At 38.3% G+C, this 24,943-nt stretch overlaps 2 protein-coding genes across 2 annotated transcripts; one reads left to right on the top strand and one right to left on the bottom strand.

Annotated features, from left to right (window-relative positions):
- The first annotated feature begins 9,340 nt into the window (after window positions 1-9,340).
- On the top strand, window positions 9,341-18,017 carry SS1 (glycogen/starch synthase, ADP-glucose type). The gene is made up of 15 exons (XM_010268253.3): window positions 9,341-10,183; window positions 11,565-11,929; window positions 12,142-12,219; window positions 12,356-12,480; window positions 12,665-12,746; window positions 14,073-14,246; window positions 14,693-14,774; window positions 15,227-15,318; window positions 15,404-15,466; window positions 15,558-15,647; window positions 16,129-16,253; window positions 16,333-16,441; window positions 16,530-16,585; window positions 16,801-16,840; window positions 17,594-18,017. The coding sequence occupies exons 1-15, from the start codon at window positions 9,496-9,498 to the stop codon at window positions 17,750-17,752; spliced, it is 2,328 nt and encodes a 775-aa protein (XP_010266555.1). The 5' UTR covers window positions 9,341-9,495; the 3' UTR covers window positions 17,753-18,017.
- A 2,344-nt stretch (window positions 18,018-20,361) lies between these two features.
- Window positions 20,362-23,108, bottom strand: LOC104604038 (DCD (Development and Cell Death) domain protein). Its single transcript, XM_010268254.3, has 5 exons — window positions 22,136-23,108; window positions 21,802-21,902; window positions 21,400-21,483; window positions 20,870-20,980; window positions 20,362-20,742 (listed from the first exon to the last, which is right to left on the bottom strand). The coding sequence occupies exons 1-5, from the start codon at window positions 22,716-22,718 to the stop codon at window positions 20,701-20,703; spliced, it is 921 nt and encodes a 306-aa protein (XP_010266556.1). The 5' UTR covers window positions 22,719-23,108; the 3' UTR covers window positions 20,362-20,700.
- Window positions 23,109-24,943: the final 1,835 nt, after the last annotated feature.

The following is a 24,943-nucleotide window of genomic DNA, read 5'->3' as shown; positions in this document are numbered from 1 at the left end:
CTGTATACCGTGCAATTAACGTGTTCAAGATATCCCATCTCTATGAATTGGACCATGATGCGGGTAAAACTTATAATTAATTAATCAATTAATCAGTACATAACCAATCAGATGGTATTCAGGGGGGATTTTGATTGGTCAAAATTCTTTACATATCATACCTTTCGTCTTTTTTTATTTTTCTAACTGTCGATTAGAGAGCTAGGTAGATAATCAATTAATCATCAAGGTTCAAGGAACTGTTAATGTTTGACTACTCAAAAATTATACATTTTAGTGATCACGTCCTTTTATTTGAGACCAGCATATCAATGATTCGGCAGTGGAGATGGGATCTTCTGGAAGCAAAAAAAATTATGCGTACATCCTGAGAGCACAGAATCAAACCGTATACTAGGAGTTTAGTTTAGGAGTAACTTCCCATGAATTCAACATGAAGTATGAGAAATAATACTGATATGCAGTTGGATGCTAGCTCTCAGGGTGTATGCATGTTTTTGCTTGGGTATATATAAAATTGGACTGGGTTAGGTCAAGCCACACCATTCTTCATCTAACTTGCATAATTGTTATGAGTCATACAAGGAAACTTCCTACGTGACCCGATTCAGAAACCTGATCCCAATAACTAATACAAGGAGGTTGGCTATAGGACTGATCATATGGACCCTGGATTGGATACATATGGCAAAAGAAACCAGTCAAGAGATGGAGGCATGAGAGAAAAGCTTACATAACAGCAAGCTCTTTGTGGTATGGTTAATGGGCCTCAATGCATAGAGAACGACAATGATGAATCAAAAAGTTGAGCGAAAGCTCTTATTAAATTTCATAAAATTCCTTAGGCAGCAATTGATTGCATTGGTGTAAATGCAAGGATGTGTAAATTTTGGTTTACATTTTGTTTCAGATTTAACCATGTGTTGTTTAGCTGTGAAAAGTAAAATGATGTGGTCCATCTTATATACAAGAGAATGGATGTATAAATTATTTGTTTGGGAGTGTCATAAGAAACAAAATGATGTGGTACCGAGAATTGAGGTAGGTGGAAGGTGGTGCAAATTTTAAATCCATTTTTGAGATGCAAAATTTATACTTTTAGTAAATGTAAATGAGACAATATATATATATATATATATATATATATATAATTTGTATGAGGTAAGACTGTAGATAAGGATGGCAATTTTCCTCATCTCCCATGGGGACCCAATTTCTCTTACCTAACAGGGTCGAGGATGAGAATTGAGGTCTCCACCCCGCCTCGGCCCCGATTATAATAATATATATATATATATTTTAAATATATATTATTATATGTGATATTATATATATTATTCGTATATATAAAAAAATATTTAAAATATTATTTATATTTTAAAATATTTATTTATTTTAAGTAAAATTATTTTTTAAAAAATACTGTTAACAAAAAATATTTCAGGAATTCGGGTCCTCGTAGGGAATCCATCCCTGTCGGGGATCAGGGATAGTGGACAACTTTTATCCCCAATAGGGATTGAGGATGGGGATAGGGATTAGTTTTAGAATCGGGGTTGGGGACGGGGAATATGATCCCTAACCCAAATTCGCCCCATTTTCCATTCCTAATTGCATATCGTAGTTGTAGACATTAAAATTTTCATGAGCTTTTGGATGGGCCTACCCCCATAAACTCAAAGTTGCTCACGTACCTAAGTAGGGGTCATTCTATTTGGACCATGTCCCATACTATCAAATATGTACATGTAGGGGTGATCATTTCAGCCCGGCCGACACAAGCCTAGCCCAGAAATTCTGGGCTTGGGCCTGGGTTTTGTGTTTAGGCTAGCCCCGCACTCGGGCCAACATCAGGTTCACAAATTTTAGGGCCGGGCTTGGGCTTAATACTTCAAGCCTGGCCCAACTTGCATATATTTAGGCTTACACATTTTGTGTATAATGCATACACATGTATACGTGTTATTTTACATTATAGGGTAAATTACAAAGACCCCCCTATACTTTGTTTTGCGACAAAGACCCCCTTGTACTATGACTATGAGACAAAGACCCCCTTCTATTAGCTTTCCGTTAAAATTTGCCGTTACATTATCTTTTAATCCCCATACTACCCTTGTAAGAAAAATACTGTTCATTTTCCCCAACCTCAGGATACAAGAATAGTAGCGGCGGTATTCCTTCACATCTCTCTCTCTCTCTTCCTCTCTCTACAGATCTCTCTTCTTCCCCTTCCCCTTTCTCTCCTCCCTTTTCTTCAGACTCTCCTTGGTCTTCTCTCTCCACCGCTTGAGCTAAGCTGAGAAAAGTCTAAAAAGACAAGAAAAGGATTTGCAACTTAAACCTCTCAATCGTTAGCAACTCGACATTCACGAACTAGTCATTTTTCTCGGCCAGGTTAGCAACAGCACCCCAGCCATAATCCCTTCCATCACCGAGTTCCACCCGCAGTGAGTCAGGAACCCGCCCACGGCTCCATGGTTCAGTATTGGGACTTGTGGGGCCCATCCCCTTATGATCAAACCTCTCCCCGCCATCCGATCTTCGATCTCCTTAATGATAACCCCGCGATCGTCCACTTCTTGTCCTGACATCGTCATCTTAACGGTCCAAATAAATCTGACCCCACTTCGTTCCAACCCGGCTCCCAAGGCCTTAGTTGTTGTTTCGGCAGTAGCACCTGACTATCAAAACAAACATAAAGCACAGACTCGTCTAGGCAACGGTTGAGCTACTTTAGCATATCAACAGGTGACACTGAAGTGTGCTCACCTCGTTCATCAGATCTAGCACTAGCACAAAGCAGCCTCCATCATAGCCCGAGGGCCCACACCACTCTCTGCTTCATCTTCTTCTTCTTCTCATTGTCGATTCCAAATTTGCTTGATGGCAGGTTCTGCGACCTCCGAATTGAAGAAAATTCAGATTCAGAGAGACGATATTACATCTGATGCTTATGTGGTGGGCAAAGAAAGTGCTCCTGGCATAGTGGTGTTGCAAGAGTGGTGGGGGGTTGATTATGAGGTCAATAACCATGCTTTGAAAATTTCCCAGATGAATCCTGGTTTTAAAGCACTCATCCCAGATTTGTAACGTGGAAAGGTTGGTTTAGATGTTGCTGAAGCATAGCATTTAATGGATGGTCTTGATTGGCAAGGTGCTGTTAAGGATATTCGTGCTTCAGTTAGTTGGCTAAAGGTAAATGGTTCATAGAAGGTAGGTGTGACAGGATTTTGCATGGGCGGTGCTCTCTCAATTGCAAGTTCTGTTTTGATTCCTGAAGTTGATGTTGTCGTTGCTTTCTACGGAGGGGGAAGAGAAGAAGAGAGATCGGGGGAGAGAAAGAGAGAGAAGAGAGAGAATATGTGAAGGAATACGGCCCTGTTGTTCCTGTATCGTGAGGTCAGGGAAGATAAACAGTGTTTTTCTTAAAGGGTAGTATAGGAATTAAAAAATGTTGTAACACAGATTTCAACGGAAAGCTAACCAAAGGGGTTTTTCTTCTCATGGTCATAGTACAAGGGGGGTCTTTGTCGCAAAACAAAGTACAGGGGGGTCTTTGTCACAGACCCCATAGTATGGGGAGGTCTTTGTAATTTACCCTACATTATATTATATATTTTATATATAAATGTTATAAAATGAATAATTTATATTATATGTAATATTTTATATTATATAATGTACAAAATAAGTTTATATGCATGTTATGTCATTTAATATATAAATATGTAATATTTTACATATGAGTGACATTGGCCTAGAATCAGGCCCGACCTGTATAGAGTTGGGCTAGGGCTTATGTTTTAGACTTGAAACCCCATGCCGGGCCGGGCCCGAGCCTAATCTATAGCCCTTATCATAAATGCAAAGCCTGGTCTAGTCCATGATCACCCCTATGTACATGGGCCTTAACATTTTAGCTTTGTTGTTGCAAACCCCTTGGCATGGTGGAAGGGTCCATGTGGGACCCACTTTGAAATCAAACTTAAAAATTCAAATTCAAAGTTCAATTACAAGTCTTAGTGATTTATGGAAATGATCCAACTAGAGCTCATTTCAGGTCTTAAAGATGGAAATCTAGTTAATGATTGAAGAAAGAATAACTGATTAAAAAAAATCATTATCTCTACAAATAGTAAATTGCCAATTTTCTTTTCAAAGGTAATTATAGGTAGATCTATTCATGGGCCAGGCCGGGCCGGGCTTTCACTCTTCCAAAATAGAAATTTGTTAGGCTCAAACCCGAGCCCAGTCCGACCAACGGGCCTACAACTTGGGCCCGAGCCCGGCCCTGATAAAAAGCCCGAAGCCCAAGCCCAAAGTCTGACCTAATAAAAAGATTGGGATTCAAGAAAAAGAATATAAATTCAATATAAATTCTGAATTTGCAAAAAATAAAAATAAAAAAGGAAAACCAATTGCAAATTATTCAATATAAATTCTGAATTCAATAATCAATATAAATAAGAATTTATTTACATTAAAAAAATAATATAAATTCTGAATTTGCAAAAAAAAAGGAAAACCAATTGCAGATTGTTCAATATAAATCAGAATTTATTTACATTAAAAAAGAATATAAATTCTGAATTTGCAAAAAAAAAAATAAAAAGGAAAACCAATTGCAGATTATTCAATATAAATTCTGAATTCAATAATCAATATAAATTAGAATTTATTTACATTAAAAAAAGAATATAAATTCAATATAAATTCTGAATTTGAAAAAAAGGGAAAACCAATTGTAGATTATTCAATATAAATTCTGAATTCAATATAAATCAGAATTTATTTACATTAAAAAAAGAATATAAACTCAATATAAATTATGAATTTGCAAAAAAAAAAGAAAAAAGGAAAACCAATTGCAGATTTACAACATTACCAAAGCCAAATACAATGTTTTTGCTTTAGGAATTAGGATAATCAAATCTAATAGTTTCAACACTTTTGAAAAATAAACTAAGCTAATAAATATGTGTAGTGAATCCCTAATGCATCAGGCTATTTTTATCATTCTTCAACAAATCTCTAAGAGCATTCAGACAAACAATAGCATTCAGATTTTAGACAAACAATAGCATTCAGCTTTAGGACAAACAATAGCGTTCGGCTATGTAAACAGTAAATAGTAAATAATAATTTCATAATACAATAAAATGGCAAAGAGAACTCATCGCTAGACTTGTTCATGGGCCGGGTGGCCCAACGGGCCGGCCTGGCCCGACCCGACCCCCAGACGGGCTTGAACAGGTATATAGGCCTGCGGGCTTAACCTCGGGCCAAAAAGCCCGGCCCGCAATAAATTCGAGCCGGGCTCGGGATTTGCCAAAACAGCCCGGCCTACCCGGCCCGACCCGATCTATAACTAAACCTAAAAACCCTAGTTGAATACCCCTCTTTTTTTTCACCTCCTTCCCTTCTTTTTCCAACCGAATTCTTCTTCTCCACATCCTCTTTCCCTTCTTTATATTCTTTTTTTAATATAAATAAATTTTGAATTTATATATTTTTTAATGTAAATAAATTCTGATTTATATTGATTATTGAATAGGGAAAATTTCTAATTTTTTTTATTAGGTCGGGCTTTGGGCTTTTTATTAGGGCCGGGCTTGGGTTCAAGTTGTAGGCCCGTTGGTCGGGCCGGGCTCGGGCTCGGGCCTAACATATTTCTGTTAATGGAGAGTAAAAGCCCGGCCCAGCCCGGCCCATGAACAGGTCTACTCACTGCCAGTGATTGTGTTCGTTGGAGAGGAGTTCGCGGTGAGTTGCGATTTTAACAGTGAAAAGTGTGTTAGTTCGTGTCAGAGAGAGAGAGAGAGATAGATAGATAGATAGATAGAGAGAGAGAGGACTCACCGCCGCCGATGCCTGTATTCGCCGCCTCGCCGATGTTTGAGATTTGAAAGAGAAGAAGTGAGAGAGAGAGAGAGAGAGAGAGAGAGAGAGAGAGAAGGAGAGGACTATCGTTGGAGTTGTTGCGTTGGTGAATGCTCGTTGCCTCACCGGTTGTGTGGCTACTTGAGAGTGTGAGGACTGAGGAGGATGTGAAGAGAAGAGAGGATCAGCTAAGGGGAAAGAGGTGAAAGAGAAGGGTTCTTACTTTTTAGGATATTAGGGTTTTTTAAGCTTAGTCTATAGGTCGGGCCGAGCTATTTTGGTAAATCCCGAGCCCGGCTCGAATTTATTGTGGGCCGGGCTTTTTGGCCTGAGGTTAAGCCCGCGGGCTCATTTGCGTGTTCAAGCCCGTTCGGGGGTCGGGTCGGGCCGGCCCGTCGAGCCACCCGACCCATGAACATGTCTAATTATAGGGAATCGAATCTCTAGTCAATCAAGGCACACCTTCCCATAGACGAAAATCAATCAATGATTGAAGAGAGAATAATGGATGATAATTATTCTCTCCAAGGATGATAGTAATTATAACCTTTCACTCTCTAAAAAGGGTAAGAAGAATTAATCAAATCCTTAATCATGGGGATTAGGAGATTAGAACAAGAAGTCTAAATAGGAGTCCTCATCAAGAATAGACCTGTTCATGGGCCAGGCTAGGCTTTGCCTCTTTATCAACAGAAATGTGAGCTCGAGCCCAGCCCTTATATAAAGCCCGAAACCCGACTTATACACATAATGTCTTATTTTCAGTGTACTTTTATAAAATAATATTATATTAATCTAGTAATAATTTAATAAATTAAAAAACTAATTTGTATTTCCTAATAGTAAATTAATATTTATTAATAATTTAAGAAACAAATATATATTATATATTTATTATATATAACATAAATACTTTTTTATTATATATGATAGTATTGGGCCGGGCTTATTTGAGAAAGCCTAAGCCTGGCCTGAAAAATGACCGGGCCTGGTATTTAAAGCACGAGCCCAAGCCCGAGCTTGTGGGCCTAAAATTTTGTCCAAGCCCAAAAAGTAACAAGCCGAGTTAGGGCGGGCTGTCCAGCTACCCGACCCATGAACAAGTCTAATCAAGAAGGAGGAGATTTTTGATCAAAGAAAAAAGCTAAGTGAAGTAAGAAGGCTCTTGGGAAAAAGGAAACACACACCATCTTCGAAAGAGCAAAGTCACAACACCTTTAAGTCTAGCAGGATCCTTCTCTTGATCAAGCTTTCCAAGCCAAATTGAATGAAGTAATCTCCATTGTTGTCTAAAGTACAGGAGCACGTCATTTGACTCTCGGCTTCAACTCAAATCCAAATCCTCAAATTGCAAGAAACACCATCAAAAGAGAATCATAGATTCTATCTCTTTTGTAAGAGAGTTTCAAATACAAAGAGTTTGTATCCCATTTGCTTTATAAATATAAAAAATCAGTTTATTTGAACAATGCCTTCATACACAGGGTGATCATAGGTCAAGTTGGGCTTAATGGAATATAATATGTACACAACTTTATTTTATTTTTGTATAATATAAAATATTATAATATGTATTATATAATATATTATAAAATAACATATATCCACATGTATATATTATGGGTTCGACTATAGCAAGGATCAGCTTGTTTGTCAAAGAATTGACCCAAACCCCATACAAATACTAGAAGAGAATCTAGGCTCTGAAGATTCCCCAAAAATCAAGCATTTTATTTGGAAGTGCTGTCATAGTAGCATTGGTGTTAATTAGATCTTAATGAGAAGGCAGATTAGTGAAGAAGATCTTTGCACAATCTATGGCAGAGAAACAGAAACTGTCTCTTTCTGTGTGATCATGCTAAAGCATCTTGGTTCGGTAGTGATTTAGCCATTCATGTGGCATAAAGAAGTGGCTTTGGTTTTTGGGTCTCAGTAGAAAGGGGTCTCTTCACTTTTGCAAAATGTGGTCTTTGTAAAGTTGTATCTGCGTTATATGCAGAAGCCTCAGTCGTGCTTGAATGTGTTTTGTTTATTCATGGATTGGGTTTAAAGTCAGTAGCTGTCTTCTGTGACTCTTCTATTATTGTATCTGTCATCTCCAAAAAATCTTATGATTGTTATCCAGCTTTATGGCCGGTCCTCCACAACTTGTATGCTCGATCTGTCTGAAGTTGATTTTAAGGTGATATTAGCAAAGCGGGATTCTGTTAGTGCAGCGCACAGGTTGGCAGCCAGAGGTCAGTCTGGTTTTCAGGACTTCTGGGGTCACCCCCTACAGTGGATGCTCCCTCTGTTTCGATCAGAGGATTTGGTTCAGGTGTCTGCCCTTTCAGGCGAGGATGTTAATCCTTTTTAGCGTTGGTGGTTGGTGTGTGTGTTTTTTTCTGTATTTTCTTTGTTTCTGTTCTGTGCTGTTTTCTGTTATCTGTATTTTCTCAACAAAAAAAAAAAAAAGACTGATATATTTAAATATATTAGGTCGGGTCATGATTGGGCTTGAAGTTTTTAGGGTAGGCCTAGCCTTGAAAATCATAGTATATGGGCCTAGGCTACAAGGCAGGGCATGATATGCATTTGTTCACAGGTCTCGTTTTAGACTTTTGTCGAATACATGGGATCCATTCATTGAAACGCTGCCTATTTCAAAAATGCCCCTCCCCGGACCAATTTCATACATTCACCTTTGCGTGATTAATGTAGGAAGGAAACATAGTGAAAAAAACAACCATAAATAAAATAAAAAGGAAAATAGTATACAAAAACAAGAAATTTTAAGTTTGTACACTTATCCTCAAATTTGAAACCTTTTACCTTTTGGTACTCCAACTTTTAATGTACTGAATCAGTTTAGTTTACCGGCAATGACAAATTGCTAATAAAAAAAGAAAAAAAACTAACAAAATTACTATTGAATTTCTCTAATTAATCAGTTATATAAAACCTTTAAAAATGGAAGAAATTCAAAAATCAAAAATCACTTGGCCCCTAACTCTGCCCCTATAAGGGCATATCGGGAGCTCCCGAACCGATATGGATTGTATCGATACTTTGAATCTTGATCTTCGGTTCCCAAATACCCAATTTTCTTACTATTTCTACAGATTCCATTCCATTTGTACCCGAAGCACCGCACAACAGTCAATTACAACATCTCTCATTGAAATGAAATTAGTGGATACTGACCTAATGGGATTTCACATCTGTGCCCCATAAGAGGCACCCCACAACGTCCTACTGCACATCCCGGGCGTGTATTGAAAATATTTCCCAATTATAATAGCAGAACGGACGTTGTGAGGCGCAGATCTGAACTCGCGTGTAGTGGGCTAAACTTGACTTTTCACGTCAGCCAGATATATTACGAGTGGAACTGTAGTGGATTCGAACTCCACAGAGCTATTGCAGAAGGAAAGATCGATATTCCTAAGATTCCTAACTTGTTAGCTGTGCAATGGAACCCAAACCCACAGTGGGGACTGCACCAAAAACTCAAAAAGAACATAATCATTACCCCTAATGAATTCGGATTTGCTCTTCGCATAGCGCGCACCACACCAACGTCACAGTTCGTTGCAGCCGCGCATAGGAAACATCTTCCATACAAACACGGACATGTACAACCAAAGACCCTGGGCCAAGTGTCAGCACAATTCGAGTTTCAAGGGAAGCGAATTAACTCTTCGACTCTCAAACTTCCCACCCGCAGTCCCGTTTTCCTTGTGCGCTTTTTCTGCCTGCGGATCCGCTCTTTTGTTTTCTTCTATTTATATCATTGGATGCCTTGTGTGTTGTGTTACCACTTACATTTCAGAGTTCAGAAGCCCTTCCTTCCTCGATTGGGTCTCTTCTAAAATCCAAATTCCAATGGATGCTCTGCAGATCCATCGCACTAGTTCCACCTGCATATCGTCTCTAAGATCGGCCAGTACTCCTCCAACTTTGGGACTACTGGGGCAAGTTCGCTTTGCTCCCTTATGTAATCGCAGAGGTCGAGTTTTTCTTCATCGGACGAGATCGGTTAGAGATAGGAACGAAGGTGAGTTTCGTAGGTTTCGGAACCGGTCTTCTGCTGTTGAAGGAGAAGAGGAAACGGAGATAATACTTGGAGCAGAGAGGGATGGTCGTATTATTGGCTTTCACCTGGTTCCTGAATCTGGTAATCCTTTTAATCCCCATGATAGGAACGAAGACGAGTTTCGGGACCGGTCTTCTGCTGTTGAAGGAGAAGAGAAAACGGAGATAATACTTGGAGCAGAGAGGGATGGTTCTATTATTGGCTTTCACCTGGTTCCTGAATCTGGTAATCCTTTTAATCCCCATGATTTGGCGCCTTATTTTATACTACATTTGCTTCCCGAGATCTGGTAGTCAGATGTTGTTTCCTTGTATTATGTTCACTCTACTCGGTTGCTTGTTTTTGTTCTTTAATTACTAAATGCTTATTTCTAATGGTTTTCTCTTTTCCCTTTATCTGTTCCTTTCAATGATTCCCCAAGGAAAGCTATATTTTATGTTTGATAATTGATGTCGCCACTGTCCCGACTTCCAAGCTATCTCTTACAATAAACAATTTGTATAATCACTCCTCAAGCTTGACGTGTCACTGAATTCTTCTGTTCATTGAATTTGCATAGAGAGTTGATTAATATGATCACACTGATGGAATCTAAGTTTCACCAGTAAATTGGTGGATGAATCCGAACCTGCAACTACAACTCACAGGATGAAGAACCCAACCTATGAAATTTGGACTATGGCAAGAAGCAACCTCAATAGTTGATATCCTACGGTCAGATGTATTGTTCATTGACCATTCAGCCAATGTTCCAGAAGAAACGTCAAATCATTAGATGGTTGGGATCTTTCCAGCAAGCTTGATTTGAGGTATAGGAGACACAATGTACTAGAATTCTAATGTCAGCACTGGTGCTCCTTGACATTTCTTGAGTCAAGAAATAGAAATTTCTATGTTACTTTGCTGTTGCCCAATCGTGCAGATCTTGCTCATACGTGATATTGATGGATGTGGGTATTATATTTATGGATTATCTGCTTGGCAGTCAATATCATTTAAAAACTTTGGACTCCTTAGATGGGATATTACGCACCAACAAAAAATCACTAGGTCTAGGTTAAGAGGGTGGTTAATTACAGTATTGCTGCACTGCATGATTAAAATGCTAATTTACACTCACAGACTGTTGGGATGGGCATAGTTTGTGGCTGTAACTCATCCAAAGGGCCTCAAACTTTGCTAAATCCCTTCTTTAGAGCAGCCTAGGTTCTGGATTGTCCAAATCAATGTGCTCATGGTTGTGAAAGTCCTAATACACATTATTTGTGGGAGTCGGCAGATTTGGTTTATCACTAGAGACAGGTTTAGTTTACTATAAAAAACATTTAATTAGCTGAGACTTATGCTATGAACATTGTCAGCTAATTATATCTGATGGCTGAAACTGTCATCTTTTATAACTTCTTACCAAAACCTTCTACTGGATATCTAAATAGCATGTTTAATGTTGCATTTGTTTCATTTGTTTGATGATCTGATTGTGCCAATTTATCAAAACTCTAGTGCTTAATTCTTCCCTGCATGTGTGTCACATGTATGATTATGTTGCTTAATCACAAGTATGAAACTTGATTGCTAAAATTGGGATTCTGATGATTTAATACAGATGATGAGGAAGTTGTTGACTCTGACTCTACTACCAGTGCAACAAAGACCATAGAAGAAGAAATAGAGGGTGTTAAAGGAGAGGAACCTCAAGTTAGAGTAACTCATAACATCGTTTTTGTAACTGCTGAAGCTGCACCATATTCAAAGACAGGGGGCTTAGGAGATGTTTGTGCTTCTTTGCCAGTTGCACTTTCTGCCCATGGGCATCGTGTCATGGTGGTCTCTCCAAGATATTTGAATGGTTCCCCTTCAGACAAGAAATTTTCTGGTGCATATGATGTTCAATGCCGTATAAAGATCCCTTGCTTTGGAGCACTGCAGGAAGTTGCATTCTTCCATGAGTACAGGGCAGGTGTTGATTGGGTAAGTCTGTTTTCATCACATACATAGGAGGAATTGATTTAGATGACCTGGTTTTATGCTTGCCAAATTGTTTTTTTTTTTTTTTTTCTTTTTTGTTTTGTTTGGGAATTTTATTTCTTAACCTGCCAGAAATTTGGGTGAGTCCTTAACATAGTTTCATAGATGTGAAAACCAGCTAACAATACTTAGATGCTGACTATTTTCCTGTTTAGGTATTTGTTGACCATCCTTCCTATCAAAGGCCAGGAAATCCATATGGCGATAATTATGGTGCTTTTGGTGACAATCAGGTAAAGCCACTACTGCTATAACATTGTAGTTCTACTGGTGATGTAGTTAAGCTTAACATACTAATAGCATCATTTTTTATCAGCACTAATAGCATCATTTTCTGTCAATAACAAATTATATCTTTTGGTTTTACAGTTCCGGTTCACTCTACTTTGTCATGCAGCATGTGAGGCTCCATTGGTAATTCCATTGGGAGGGTTTACATATGGTGAGAAGTGTTTGTTCCTTGTTAATGATTGGCATGCAAGCTTAGTACCAGTGTATGTGATATGCTTTCCTTTTACTTCAATTTGTTTCCCCCTCTTTTCTGTTTTCTTCATTCAATTAAAGTGGGTGGGTATTATTGCAGGAGTTTTTCTTAATTTATTTTATTAGATGTCCATTCTTAAATTTCATGTCTCCAGTGGAGAATTGATATTCTTTGATACATGTCTTTTGGTTCAGCCTCTTGGCAGCTAGTTATCGACCGCATGGTGTCTACAAGGATGCTCGCAGTATCCTCATCATACATAACCTTGCACATCAGGTATACTTTTTGTGCCTTACTTCCTTGGTGTTGAACCATTTAATATATAAATTTTTCCTGGTTGACAGGAATTTTGATAAAATCACAGAAAATGGGGAAATAATGTATAAAGTACTATCTGTGTTAAGGCTTGAAAATAAGACTTCTAAATGATGTTTCTGAAAGAGTGTGAAGGTAGACATAGTGAAAACTACTTCTACAATTGTATAAAGCAAATGTTTTTCATAATACCACTTCATTTATTAATTAAATTTCTTGTTTTAAATTTTTTATCCAATCAGATCATGTTTCATAGTTTAACAAATAAGTTTTTTCTAGTCATCAATATTCAATAATTATTACTACTGAAGTGGATGTGATTTCCTCACTTTTTTTCAGTACATTACTTATATGATACCTTATATCTCCTTATTTTTTCCTCACTTAGAATGTAAAGAACCTAGAAATCGGCAATGAGAAAATGAATCATTTTTTAATGAGAAAATGGATCACTTTTTTTAGCACCCTGTACCAGATATAAAACGCAAACATTAATGAAAAGATGGAATAACAGTACATAGAAGTTTCTTCAAAGTAGTGGTGGTTATAACCAATTTTTCAGTGAATTATGGTCAAAAGTCTATCATTATTGTTTTAAAGATAATTGGAATTTGAAAAGCTAGCAGTTGATACTCATTGTTTCAGTTAAGCATTACAAACACATAAATACAGTCTTTCAAGTATCAACAAGTGTTATGAGATCAGACCTGTCCCAGTGGTTGGTCCCTTGAACCCACCTCCTAGGAACTCGGATTTGCTCCCCAAAACCAACCCCATAACACATTGCAGCTGCATATTGGGAACATTTCTCGTACTTGTATGTTGTCATTCATGAAGTTCCCAATGCATGGCTGCAATGTGCTGTGGGGAGCAGATGCGGATTCACGACCTGGCAGAAAAACCAGGTCTTAGACAAGCCAGGTTACAATTGGCAGGCAAAGCAGGTTGATCTTGAGCTACATTTTGTGCCATTGCTGTAAACTTTATAGAAATTCCAGACTGTGCACTTGCATTCTGGGTGATTCACTTTTGCCTGGGTTGTTACCAGGCAATGATATTGAAGTTCGACTTGATCATTTGTTTAACCATTTAACTTTTAAATTACTCGTGCCATGTGTATTTTCTTACTTTTTTTTTGTCTAAAAGAGTGTGGCATTCAAATCTTATTATGATTATACTTAATGGTCTATCAGACAAAGATTTATACTTCTTATGTTCATTTGTAGTTTACTATTTTTGTAAGGATAATTTTAGAAGTCTTCACAAGTGTTGTCTTGCACATGCAAGGGGGTGGAGCCAGCAGCAACTTATAGCAACTTGGGACTACCACCTGAATGGTATGGTGCAATGGGTTGGATTTTCCCCAACTGGGCAAGGACACATGCGCTTGACACGGGTGAAGCCGTCAATTTTCTGAAGGGTGCAATTGTAACAGCTGATCGAATATTGACAGTTAGTGAGGTGACAAGTTTATGATTATGTATTTTCTTGCTTAGAATGTGTTCTTAGGTTCAATAACAGGTACTACCTGGTGAACTGGAAGGGTTATCTGTTGGACATTCTCTATGTTTGGCAATGGAGGCATTGAAAGTTAAATTCCAGTAACTGATGGGACAGGGAGATTTCTGTCCATATTTAATGCAATATGAAAGGCGCATGGTTTAAAGTACTGATACCCAAAGGTGTATTGATACTTTGAACCATGCAAATATCTATCCATGCAGAAAATTTGTACATAAATATCTATGCATGCCATGCATTCGTGAACATGCATCTCTCTCTCTCTCTACCTATCTATTTATTTATTTATTTATATATGGATACACTAGATAATGCAGGTGGATTCAGTTGGATGTACTTTGACCAAGAGGTGTCAACTACTGCTTGTGTCTTTGTTTTTGTGGCAGGGATATTCTTGGGAGATTACAACTCCTGAAGGTGGATATGGTCTCCATGATCTCTTGAGCAGTAGGAAGAATGTCCTGAATGGTATGAAGTTTTGAACCATGTAAAAAGGGTTCCAGGAAGTTGTGTTATTTATTAAGTGTGAAAACATCATTGTGATACTTAAAGGATGTATCCTTATTACAGTCCGTCTTTAGCATCCAATATGCTGTGCTACCATAACATCTATCCATATCCATCATTCTCTCTCTCTCTCTCTCTCTCTCACAAACACACACACACACACACCCCTCCCTCCCCCTTGTGTGTGTGTGTGTGGAATGTGGAGTGTTTTTATGTCCAAGTTACATCTATACTAATATATTCAGGGGGGGCATTTTTCTATTTTTCTGATGAAGCTTAATTCATTTGACAAATGTCTATTTCCCCAGTGCCCCAGTTCTTCAGTTAAGCCATTGCTACTGTATTTTGACACACTATCCAATGGTTTAGATATTATTTGTCTCTTTCATGCAATTTGTTTTCTTTACGACCAGGGATCACAAACGGAATTGATGTTATTGAGTGGAACCCGGCTTCTGATGAACATATTTCTTCTTGTTACTCTGTCCATGATCTTGCTGGGAAGGTTTGTGTAATTCACTGTTTTTTTAATTCATCTTAGCATTGTCCTAGAAATGTGGTGTCTCTCTCCTAACCATATATCATTGCAGGCGCAATGTAAGTCAGCTTTGCAGAAGGAACTGGGTTTACCTGTCAGGCCTGAATGTCCGATGGTAAGCTTAAGCTGTGAATGCTTAATTCTGTTGGCTACACTGGTATAGATCAGACTTCCTTTATAAATGATAAACATGTGGATTTTCATAGATTGGATTCATCGGGAGACTTGACAATCAAAAGGGAATTGATCTCATTCAATCAGCAATTCCAGAGCTTATGCAAGATGACATCCAATTTGTAAGCTTCTTTTTTGTTATATTTGCTAAGATCATCCTTGATGTGTTTTATCACTAATTCAGGAATCACCTTGAAATGTTTCCAAATTGGACCATAATTTTAGCTGAGTACTTTGATATGATTGCAGTATTCCTATCCGATGTTCCATTTGTCAGTGAAAATAACCATGGTGCACTTGAGCCATGTTGCAGACTACAATGCTATATATCTTATGTTTGCTTAATAGCTGTACTACCCTAGAGTTATTATAAAATGTAAAAGTTGATGTTGACAAGGAATCCTAAGCCCTTTAGGCTGTGTTTGGTTTGAAGGAAAAAGTAGGGAAAGGAAAGGAAATGTATGGAAACCTTTACAAAACTTGTATAGGTTACCCTACCTTTCCCTACCTTTTCCTTCAAACCAAACATAACTTTAAGAGACATGCACGTATTTCTATCCTTTGCTTGGACATTACTAGTTGGAGTTATCCTATCTATTTCAGGTTATGCTGGGATCGGGGGACCCCCAGTATGAAGATTGGATGAAAGCAACAGAATCTACCTATAGAGACAAGTTCCGCGGTTGGGTTGGATTTAATGTTCCTATTTCTCATAGGATAACTGCAGGGTAGGCCAATGATTACACTTTATATTTTCCTATAACAGTTACAGTTAAAATTGGCTCATTAACTTCTGAAAATTCACAGATGTGACATACTATTGATGCCCTCAAGATTTGAACCCTGTGGTCTAAACCAATTGTATGCAATGAGATATGGAACTGTCCCAGTGGTGCATAGCACTGGAGGGCTTAGAGTGAGTACAATTTTAAGAAAAAAGGCATATTCTTTTCTGTTAGTTGTGAACATGATCTGCCTCTTTGACATTTTCATCCTAATTGCAGGATACTGTAAAAAATTTCAACCCGTATGCTAAAGAAGGAAACGACCAGGGTACTGGGTATGTACTTTTTTCTAGAACTTGCTATCGTTTTCAATATTACAACTTGCTATTTAAATGACTGTAATTACACCATATGAAGCATCTTTTGTAAATGGAATCATAGGCTAGTTGGTTAGTGAGAGCATCATGGTCTGTACAGTCTGATCTGGGTCTGACAACATTGGTTGGAACTTATTTTCTAACATTCTTACTGCTTGAACTATGTTTGACAGGTGGACCTTTTCTCCATTGTCCAAAGAGAATATGTTGGCAGTAAGTTCAATTCCTATTCTTCTATTACATGAAAATTTTCTATCTTTTTAAATTACTTGATACTTGAAAAGTTTCTTCAGTTGTGGGTTATTGTGATGATAAATTTATTGGGTTTCAATTTACCAATAAGAAAGCAATACAAGCCAAACAATTAAATACATGGTAGGTAGCTACAATTTACCAAGAAACTACCTCAATTGCCAAACAATGTGGTGGTTGAGAGAGCATTTTAGATCTGGATTTGTTGTCTTTGCTGTAGGCAAATGCCATGATAGGATTATGGCATTTTGGTTACTATAAAAAAGTACTATTTTACTATAAAAAGTATTTTAGGTACTAGCACACCACCCCATGATAGGATTATGGTAATGATAGCTACCTCTTTGTAGGACAATTATGACTCAGTGGTTGACCTACGAAATGGACTTCTTCAATGACATATTGGTGCATTGGTTGCGAAAGAAAAAACATTATCCAGCCTCTCCTATTACATTGGCCTAACAAAAATGAGTCATTGAGTCAATATTCTAATTAGCCAAAAAAAAAAAAAACTGACATATGCATGTCATGTGCTTGCTAGAAATTCGATGTCCTTTCTTTCCTGTCATTCTTGGGGGTCATCCATGAATTAGTTGATACTGCTAAAAGGATCATGAGTAATAATAAAGGGAGGAAATATCACTTTCTTAACATCAATATATGGCAATTTGCAGGTTTTTTTTTTTTTAATTTTTGATCATTTGCAATTTGCAGGCTTTGAGAGTCGCCATTAGGACATATAGGGAACACAAGTCTTCTTGGGAGGGATTGATGAAAAGAGGAATGGAGAGAGATTGTACATGGGATAATGCTGCTGTTCAGTATGAGCAAGTCTTTGAATGGGCCTTTTCTGTTCCACCTTATGTTCAGTAAGCTCAAAGTTATGTAGTGCATTTTCCAATAGATTTTCCTTATAATTCATTTTTTTTCTTATTATTCTTTTTGTACAAACTTGTCAATAGCCATATAGGTGGGGTGGTGTTATTTCTTCTAGGGGTGGCAAATAGGTTGTTTCGGCTGCCAAAATAGACATGTGTAGTGCATTGGTGGGTTAACCCAACCTCGAACCTTGAGGAAATATAGATAAATGTGTTAAACAAGCTTAGCAAAATAAATGGGCTAGCGTTTGATGTTGAAATTCTACGAGAATGATCTCACCCAAATACGAACACAGTTCTTATACTGAATGACCTACTAGTGAATGATAATGTTCAAGTTAACCATGTTATCTGGTGCCAAGGTTTTTACATCTTCGGGTATTCAGTCCCTTGGACCAAAACGACATAAAACAAATTTTGGATATCGAAAAGCACCGGATTCATAGTGCAAATATTTCTAAATTTTTGTCAAAACTATTTCCAAAGATCACATTTTAAGATATATTCCTCGAAATAATGATAGTGAATTTTTTGGGGTAAATTTATAACCATGGGGTAAATTTATAACCGTCCGAGTCGTAGAATCATAAGGTAGGGACTGACAAGATCGGCAGGAATTTTTCTTCTACTAATCTTTTGTTGGCCTATAGATATAGATGGTATTAGACCTGCTCATGGGCAAGGTGGCTCGATGGCCCGGCCTGGCCTGCACCCTGGTCGGGCTTGGTCATGTAATTAGGCCCACAGGCCTGACCTCGGGCCTAACACAGTAAGCCCGACTGTGTTTCGTTCCAGGCTCTGGATTTGTCAAAAAAGCTCGGTCTGACTCAGTATTATATATTATGCATTTTATATATTATATAAAATATATAAATAATATAATATTTATTTATAATTTAATATATATATATATATATTTTCTTTTCTTTATAATTTTTTTCTCTCTCTCTCTCTTTATTCAGCTGCTTCAGCAGTAGTAACAATATGGGCTAAATTTTGGGCTCGGGCCTAGGTCCAGGCTTTGGCCTTTTTATAAGGGCCGGGCTCGGGCCCAAGTTGTAGGTCTGATGGTCAAACCAGGCTCGGGCTTGGGCCCAAGTTTAGGTCCAATGGTCAAACCGGACTCGAAATTGGGCCTTAAAAAAATCTGTTAATACAGAGTGAAAGCCCAGCCCGGCCCATGAACAGGTCTAGTTAGTATAGATGAATGATCCAGAATTCTGGATACAGGATTTGTTAAGGAAAGAGTCTCCCCGTCAGCTACGGGAGGAGATGCTCTGTTTTTCTACTCTGCCCCCCTCAGTGTCATCCCATTCAGGGATCGAAATATATTTCATACATAAGCATCAATCCCTCGTGTGAGAATGTAGAACGGAGAGTTAGCGATTTCCATCTCCAGTGTCATATATTTCAACATTCTCGTGTGAGAATCTTTTCAACCGCCATTTCGCCTGCAACTTTATTTCCCCCTCTAATCTCTAATGCCGGAACATTTCTCTCCCTGTCTTCCCTCTCCACTTCCGGTAGAACTTGGGTTTATGCAATCTTGTTGCAAAAAATAAAATAGTTAATGAACATTTTCAGCAGTCGTGAGTCTCAAAAAAAAAGGAAAAAAATACTAATGTCGAACATATTTTTACCAAAGTATTAGCATGAGTACTCCATATTAAACCTGGTTTCCCTAAGTCAAGGTTCAGTATTCCTTATTCCATAAATGATAACTAAAGCAACGGAAATCTTGGTGTTTGGATTGATGCCTTTTCTTCAGAAAACGGTCACAGTAGAAATCCGTTTTCTGAGAAAATGCATGATGTTTGTTTGGTCGTATTTTCAGAAAAATGTTTTTCAATACTATGTCTTGAAAATCAGGAAAGGTGTAATACAAGAAAATGCCCCTGTTGGTGTTTTCCCGTTTTTTACTATTGCTAACAATTGTATGCTGATATAGCGTTAAAAGAAATGATGGAAACCTGAAACAATTTCTTGTAAATGTCTTTCACCCCCATTTGTTTTTTATTTAGTTTTTATATTTTATATTTTTTAAGTTTGAAAAGTTTTCTTGTAAATGTCTTTCACCCCAATCGTGCCAATTCCAATATATCCCTATTCGATTGGAAGTGAGTGTACCTCGGCACACATAAAATTGAGTGCAGGAAATCGGAACTCGAAACGGAGGGTGCTGATTGTTAATTCTTGTTCACAAGTTGGGATGGGTATATTATGTAATTATAGGTGTCGCTCAAGACACTGAGATGGGCAGAGAGAGAGAGAACAGACGATCCATTCCGTCAGGTACTACCCTTGTCTGTGTGGTGATGTGTATAGTTGGGCAGGAATGGGACCACGACCACAGTTTGTCCGTGGGCGTGGGCGTAGGGTTTGGCTTGAGGTTGAGAATGGAGATGGAGACGATTGTCGTGACCGGAATGGGTCAATGTACCAAACCAAAATTTCCAATTCAAATATGAAACACCCGTTACTATCAGCAATAGCGTCACTCTGCGTTGGGCATTAGAAAAGTCGAGGAAATGGTCTTTTTCTCTCTCTCTCCTCAAGACTCAAGCTTGGTCTTGGTCATGGGCTTAGAAATCCCAGTTCAGTTCAGGAACCAAATGTGTTTGTTTTGCTGAAAAATATTTATTTGTACATACTTCATTGGTGGCCATAAGCCCATAGCTCTTCAGCAGTCATGTTTTGTATTTGTATTGTATAAATAGTTACTAATTAAGCTGATACAGAAACATCATCTCTAAAACCTAAAACAAGATTCTTCTCAAAGCCAAAACGGGTTACGAGTGCACACTGCACAGCACACACACCACCACCAGCGTCAATTCTCTCTCTCTCTCTCTCTCTCCTGCATAAGTCATTCTCACTCAATAAAAAGCTGTATATGTAAAATACATCCGCCATCGCCAAATGGGTTTTTGTTTCAGGAAGGCTTCAAGCATTCTTATCTGCAAATATATCCAAAAGTGCCAGTGCCTGCAGATTGAGACAACAGAATAGGAACCGGTGAGACTAAAATGTAAAATCTACCTTCTCAAACCAATAAAATACATACAATCTTCGCATCTTTTTAATTAGCATATGTAAAGTAAACAAACTATACCTCCGGTACATTAAGCTCTAAGCGGAACTTGGGGCCATCATAGTGGTGAAGGATCGGTCTAAACGAGTCTTCCTCTAATGGCTCGCAATTTTTCCTTGTCACAACTCGTACCTGTCAAGTGTGAACAACATCGGAAGTAATAAGAAAAACCAAGCCAAGAGTGACAGATTTATCTTCTTTGATTCAAGCCTTGAATAGCAGCAGCCACACTGAAATTCAGAGGGCCTCGGAGTAACTGGACTGGATCAAACTAGGCTACTTTCCAATTAAATAATAAGTATGCTACGTGAGCAAAATTATTCTGTAAGAATTTCTATTCTTCCTCTTTTATTTTTCTTCCCTTCTCATTCAAGGGCAGATTTATCTTAACTCTTCTTTTATTTTCCATGGGTATCTCACAAGTTTTATTCTGCTTTAAGATAATTGAAAAGTTAACCAATTTGAGATGTTCTTACAGAAAAATATCTACCTTTGCCTCCCATCTATTCGTTGTCCAGACACACAAAAAAAAAAAGGAGATAACCCAATACCTGAGCAGGGAAACGCGATTCCCCAGGATTCTTCTTATCTTCCCAAGCAGTTGGATCAATGTTTGTTCCTCCGAAACTGGCAGCCTAATGCACAACATGATCTTCAAGTAAATATGGTTGCACACAAACACAATCCATATGAAACTTTATTTACAAAAAATCTATAATAAAGAAACTTTGCAATCTAAGATATAATTAGAATAGAATTTAGATGGATTTTTTTTTTTTTTATAAATAGATGAGGATTTTTTTCCTTTATTTTTTCTCCAGCTAGGAAGAATAGCACAGAGGACAGCCGATAAGTTCATGCCTACAGAAATCCTAGTTCACCAAGGTTTTTTTTTTTTTTCTTTTAATTTTAATGAAAATTTAAATGGAATCCAAAATAATATGAAATACAACCTCAAATATTCCATGGAGTTGGTGGGTGGAATAGTTGTAGAGGAAGAGGGGCAACCCCGGCGTTATAGCTCGGACGGAATCTCTGTATCTCGGAGGCAGACCTGAAAATTAAATCGAGAAACTCAGTTCAGACTCTAATTTCCAATTCCCCAGCCCAGCTCCCATTCTCATATAATGCACACAAACAATCAAACAAAAATCACAGGTAAACAAATTTAAGCAAAATTAAATAAATAAAACTTTTATTTTTATACTATAAAATTTCCCCTTCCCCTGACTGAAGGAGATACTCTTAATTGAGTCATAAAACGGAGGGAAAGAGAAGGGTACATACCAAAGAGCTGCCTCCTGAGATTCTCCTGCATGGTGTCATTGTTGCAGACAAAGATGTATCCCCCAATTGCTTCATTTCGAGGCAGAGACTCTGATGGTGGGAGGGTCTTGAATCTCTTGTCAACGCTGGTCTTATTGTTGTCATTGTTGTTGTTGTTCTTGTTATTCTTCTTCCCGCCTTTTCCTTCATGATCGTCTTCGTTCTTAGTGTTCTTATTGCTCTTGTTGTTTCCGTTGCTGTGACAGATGTTGATGTTGTTTACGGGTTGCTTGGAATAAACCCCTTTGTTGAAGACCCCATTAACGGCAGCGTTCTTTTGGGTTGCTGCTGCTCCAACTCCAATACTAGTCCCGATCTTCCAATCATCGTTAAACACATTAAAATCGGAGCCCTTCTGCTTAAAGTAAGAAGAGGAAGACCTGTCACCGCCGACCCTGATATCGAAATTCCGCCTCTCCTCGGGCCTCTTGGCAGTGAAGGAATTCCCCCAAATCGAATCATTAAGCGAGAGATTAGCCAAGTTTGACGACTGTAGCCGAAGCTGATCGCTGAATTGCCAGAAAGATTGCTGATTGTTATCCATATTTCTTGTGTGATGAATCTGAGAGACTACGCTGGTGATCCTATTCTATGCAACCACCGTAAGATAGGGAGAGAAAGAGGGCGACAATAGATTTAAAAGGAGAAAGTAAAGTAATGGAGGGTGATCGACTGATAATTGGATGAGGGTTGAAGAAATGAGGAAACATATAATATTTGAAAAGAGGAGGGGAAGGAAGATGGAGGGCCAATTGCGTGTAGACTTGTCAAAGCGGAGAAGAGAAGCAAAAGAGCGTGGAATAATATTCTGCCTGATCTTTCCTCAGTCACACCTGAAAGGCGGAGCCGGAGAGTCGTTGGAGGCAGAAGCAGCGTAGAGTAGTTCGATAGAGCGTGATGACGCCAAAACCGCGTTCGTGTATTGCTCTTTAGCAGTGTATTAAGTAATAAGTAAGTATTAAGGGGGAGAGAGAGAGAGAGAGAGAGAGAGAGAGAGAAGCTCGGAAGAGGACAACGGGAGAGGTGGGCCCCATTCTTTATATTTGTCAAAATATTAAGAATAAGGGGCGGTGTGAGTGGTGGTTGGTGGGGTTTCACTGTCATTTTGTCACCTTCTAGTTCTAGAAGATACTAAATACCTATAGTCTATAGTGCCCTCGGCCTCCCTAGCTGGCGTTTGGACTTTGGATTTGGCAAGGTGTAACTATTAACTAAAAGCACTTTTAGCAGAACTATGAACAAACAAGGTATTGACTTATATTAGTTGGGTCTTGGGGAGGTATCCTATAATCCTAATCTGTCTTCTTCTATCCAAAATTCCTAAATTCCTAAATTCCTAAATTTCTAACGGGTGGAGGTGGATGCGACCTAGTCCACAGAGTTGGAGGCTTGTGATAGCTGTTGTTATTCCTTACACGTGTCCCATTACTACCACCAAGCAAGTAGAGTGTTAACACGTCTTTACCTTCACCGTGAATAATGGGGTTCTTGTGGGCTGGTGGCCTGTTGCTAGCGATTGAGGTGCGTGTGGCTTGTGCATGGGATGAGATCACATTGGCGTCCCACACAGCGTGCCCTACGGGCGCCCCACAGCCCATCCAAACCGTGCATGGGAATATCTCCAAATAACAAGTATCGGAGATATTCCTAAATCCTAATGCACGCTCGATACTGCCATGGGCTGCGGCTGCGCCTACGCCCTACGCCCTAGAGATAATCACCCTGTACCTGTTTGTACCTATGGCTTGTGATTGTGTGTGTTTTGTGATGACTGATAACTGATAATTGATAATATCTTCTTCTGAATTTCCGGAATATATATTTAATGATAAAGGTAAAATTACTAAATTATCCATTCTAAATTCTATGAACCGAACAATAATCAAATAACGTGCAAATGATGAGATTTGATCATCTTCTGTCACTTATGATCCATCAGTGTTATTGTTTCAATTTACAGTAATGTTTTTGCAAGCAATTAAGAGGCTTCGGTAGAACAAGAATACAAGTTGGAAAGGAATTTCAATTTTATTTACATACTCAGTATGACTTCCAACAATTAATACTGGCCCGCCGTGTTCTTGCTAGAATTGCATAATAACATTCAGTCGGTCATCAATTCCTCATTGTATTTGCATATCTATTTATCATGTAAAACCAATTCTGCGGAATGAAACCAAGCTTTATTAGGAGGGCAATAAGGGTAGTTTAAGATTTTAAAAATATTTATTGAAGTATGTCATAAAATTAACTGAGGGCAAACTCAAAAGTTCACATGGGCCTTTCATCTCAAAACAAAGGTTCGGACTTCGGAGGGCTAAATATCACTACCCCTAAGCAGTACCGTGTTTACATGTCAATTGGTTGATTGGTAAAGTCTCTTACTGGTAGTAGTGGGGTTTTGAGGATGAACTAGCCCAGTATTTCTTATAGCCGTGCATTGAAAATATCTCCTCAATTAATTATTGTCAATGGTGTGAGAACCGAGAACGGTCGTGTAAGTATCAAATCTGATTTCTTACCAACCATTTCTAATTCTACCAATGACAGCAAAAGGATAAGCGGTTTTCAGTTTCCCAGAGTTGAGAATTGTGACACAAATGAACGAACAAACAGTAAGGAAATAAAATTCGGAGAATTTAACATCCGATCCGATGCAATAAGAATATAAGATCCAGGTCTGGGTCAGCATCATCAACTCAACTATTAGTCTACTTGACCTTGTCCCCAATCCCATTCACTCGATCAAAGTTCCATGTCATGTCAATA

Source organism: Nelumbo nucifera, chromosome 3, assembly GCF_055504915.1.
Source record: "Nelumbo nucifera cultivar China Antique chromosome 3, China Antique-T2T, whole genome shotgun sequence".
In the NCBI taxonomy this organism is placed as follows: domain Eukaryota; kingdom Viridiplantae; phylum Streptophyta; class Magnoliopsida; order Proteales; family Nelumbonaceae; genus Nelumbo; species Nelumbo nucifera.
This window is presented reverse-complemented; position numbering and strand designations above follow the sequence as displayed.